The 2,039-nt window shown below is 40.2% G+C and overlaps 1 protein-coding gene across 1 annotated transcript; it reads left to right on the top strand.

Annotated features, from left to right (window-relative positions):
* Window positions 1-874: 874 nt before the first annotated feature.
* On the top strand, window positions 875-1,744 carry LOC149201745 (uncharacterized). Its single transcript, XM_089401352.1, has one exon. It carries the CDS (start codon window positions 956-958, stop codon window positions 1,742-1,744), a length of 789 nt encoding a protein of 262 aa, XP_089257478.1. The 5' UTR covers window positions 875-955.
* Window positions 1,745-2,039: the final 295 nt, after the last annotated feature.

Raw genomic sequence — 2,039 nt, 5'->3', positions numbered from 1 at the left:
AAAAAAATCATGACTCTGAATCATTTTTTAAATTTAAGAATATATTTAAAATGATAACAATATCACCTTTTTTAATCAAATTCTCACGAATAGGCTAAAAATATACACGTAACAGGTGACATACATCAATGCCCTTATGAAGTGTCTACGTAATACGTGGTTCGAATCTTCTAATGTGCCGTGTCGTGTTATATCTCATTTCCATGCTGTTATTACTATATTTCTAGCCTCGCTTTTTCGTTATCAGAGTTCCACGAAATATTTAGTTTGTTATTATTAGCATGGCAGACAGATCGGCACTGGTCTGTTGGGTGTTAATTGGATTCTATTTTCTCACTACTCCTAACATTTATCGAGCGGAGTCTAAGTCAACGATAACCAGACATGACTTTCCTTCCCAATTGCGCTTTCAAATTTGTGACAAAATATTAATTAATAAAATTAAATAATAATTGGTTTGATGTCTAGCTACTGTAATTTACAACATATATATTATAATATTAGATTATAGCTGTACTGCTGGTCTGGAGTTGTGTGGATTCGAAATTTGTAACAAGATATTAATTAATAAAATTAAATGATAATTGGTTTGATGTCTAGCTGTAGTAGTCTAGTCCGAATATTCCATCGTGCTGAATTGCATGTGATTTGATGTGACATGTGAGGCTTGGACTCTGAAACATCTGAATCTGCCCATGATTCCCATTAAAATGAGAATCAAGTGCACAAAGTCTCTCCCGACATCACATTTCTTGCGTGGCTGAATTTAAAAGTCTACTTCTTTATTACTTAACCTTTCTTTATTAGCGGCACCAGATGAAGCCTGGAATTTTAGTCGTCCTCCCACCTCCTATTAATACAGGGTTAATTCTGGCCCAGCGACTTCACTCTCATTTTCGTCTGCGGTTTGCTTTAGAGAAATTTGGCCTGTCTTTATTGTGCCTGCGCCTCCTTCATGGCGGAGTCGAATACAAATCCAACAGCCGGAGATGATATTGAACAGACAGAAAGAGCGCAGGCGGTATTGTTCAACGCTACCCGCCATGCCCATGAGCTGCTGCGGTTGGAGGGCCTTCCGGCCTACAAATGCAGCGGATGTAAAGAATTTGGGGCCAACATTGGTTACAAGTGTAAGCTTAACGATTCATCCTCATCCTGCCACGACTTCACTCTGCATGAGGTTTGCGCCACCCTTCCCGATGCCCTCCAACACCCCTTTCGCAGCGATGTTACCTTAAACTTTCGTACCAAATGGCTTCGAGGGGATCGCTGTAACGCATGCTGGGATGTGGTGAAAGGCTATGTGTTCGAAAGTGACACGCATAACTTAAGGCTTCATCCCTTGTGTATGGCCCTCCCTACAATACTCGACTTCGGTGGCCACGCAAATCACAAACTGAAACTTGTGATGGGTGATTTAGAGGGGAAACCACATACTTGTAGCGCCTGCCATAGTCACATCGATTCCGGCACTTGGAGATATGGGTGCGAGCAGGTGGAGTGTAACGTTCACGTTGATGTGAGTTGCGCCAAAAAAGACATGCTTGGTATTCACACAGTTGCACCTGTCAGCCGCCGCAAATCAGCTTCGGTCACGTTGGGAATAGTCAAGCCGTTCGCTAAATGCTGTTGCCGACCAGCTTTAGTAAAAGTAATCGTTAAGCCCTTCGTTAACTGGTTCGCTAAAGGCTTCGTCAAATGCTGTTGTAATTGTGTGCACTCTGTTCTCGACGATGACTCATGAAATGAATAATAAATATTTTCAAATTGCCATGGCCAGATCTCTGATCTGGTCATCAATTTTAGGGTTATGTTTGTAAAGGGTGGTAATGAAATGAACAATAAATTAAAATTGCCCTGACTGCCTCCATGAGATGGTCATCGATTTTAGGGGTTCTGTTCGTTATTTTAGGTTTTAGGTTGTCACTCATGATTGTTATAATTTTTTTCCAGAAGAAAAAGCTCAATATTATTATATCATCAATGAATATAAGTTTACCTATTCTAAATACATAAATTCAGATAGGACTGATTCAATA

Source organism: Pinus tabuliformis, chromosome 2_1, assembly GCF_031772625.1.
Source record: "Pinus tabuliformis cultivar Carrire ecotype Pingquan chromosome 2_1, CPIR1, whole genome shotgun sequence".
Classification (NCBI taxonomy): Eukaryota; Viridiplantae; Streptophyta; class Pinopsida; order Pinales; family Pinaceae; genus Pinus; species Pinus tabuliformis.
This window is presented reverse-complemented; position numbering and strand designations above follow the sequence as displayed.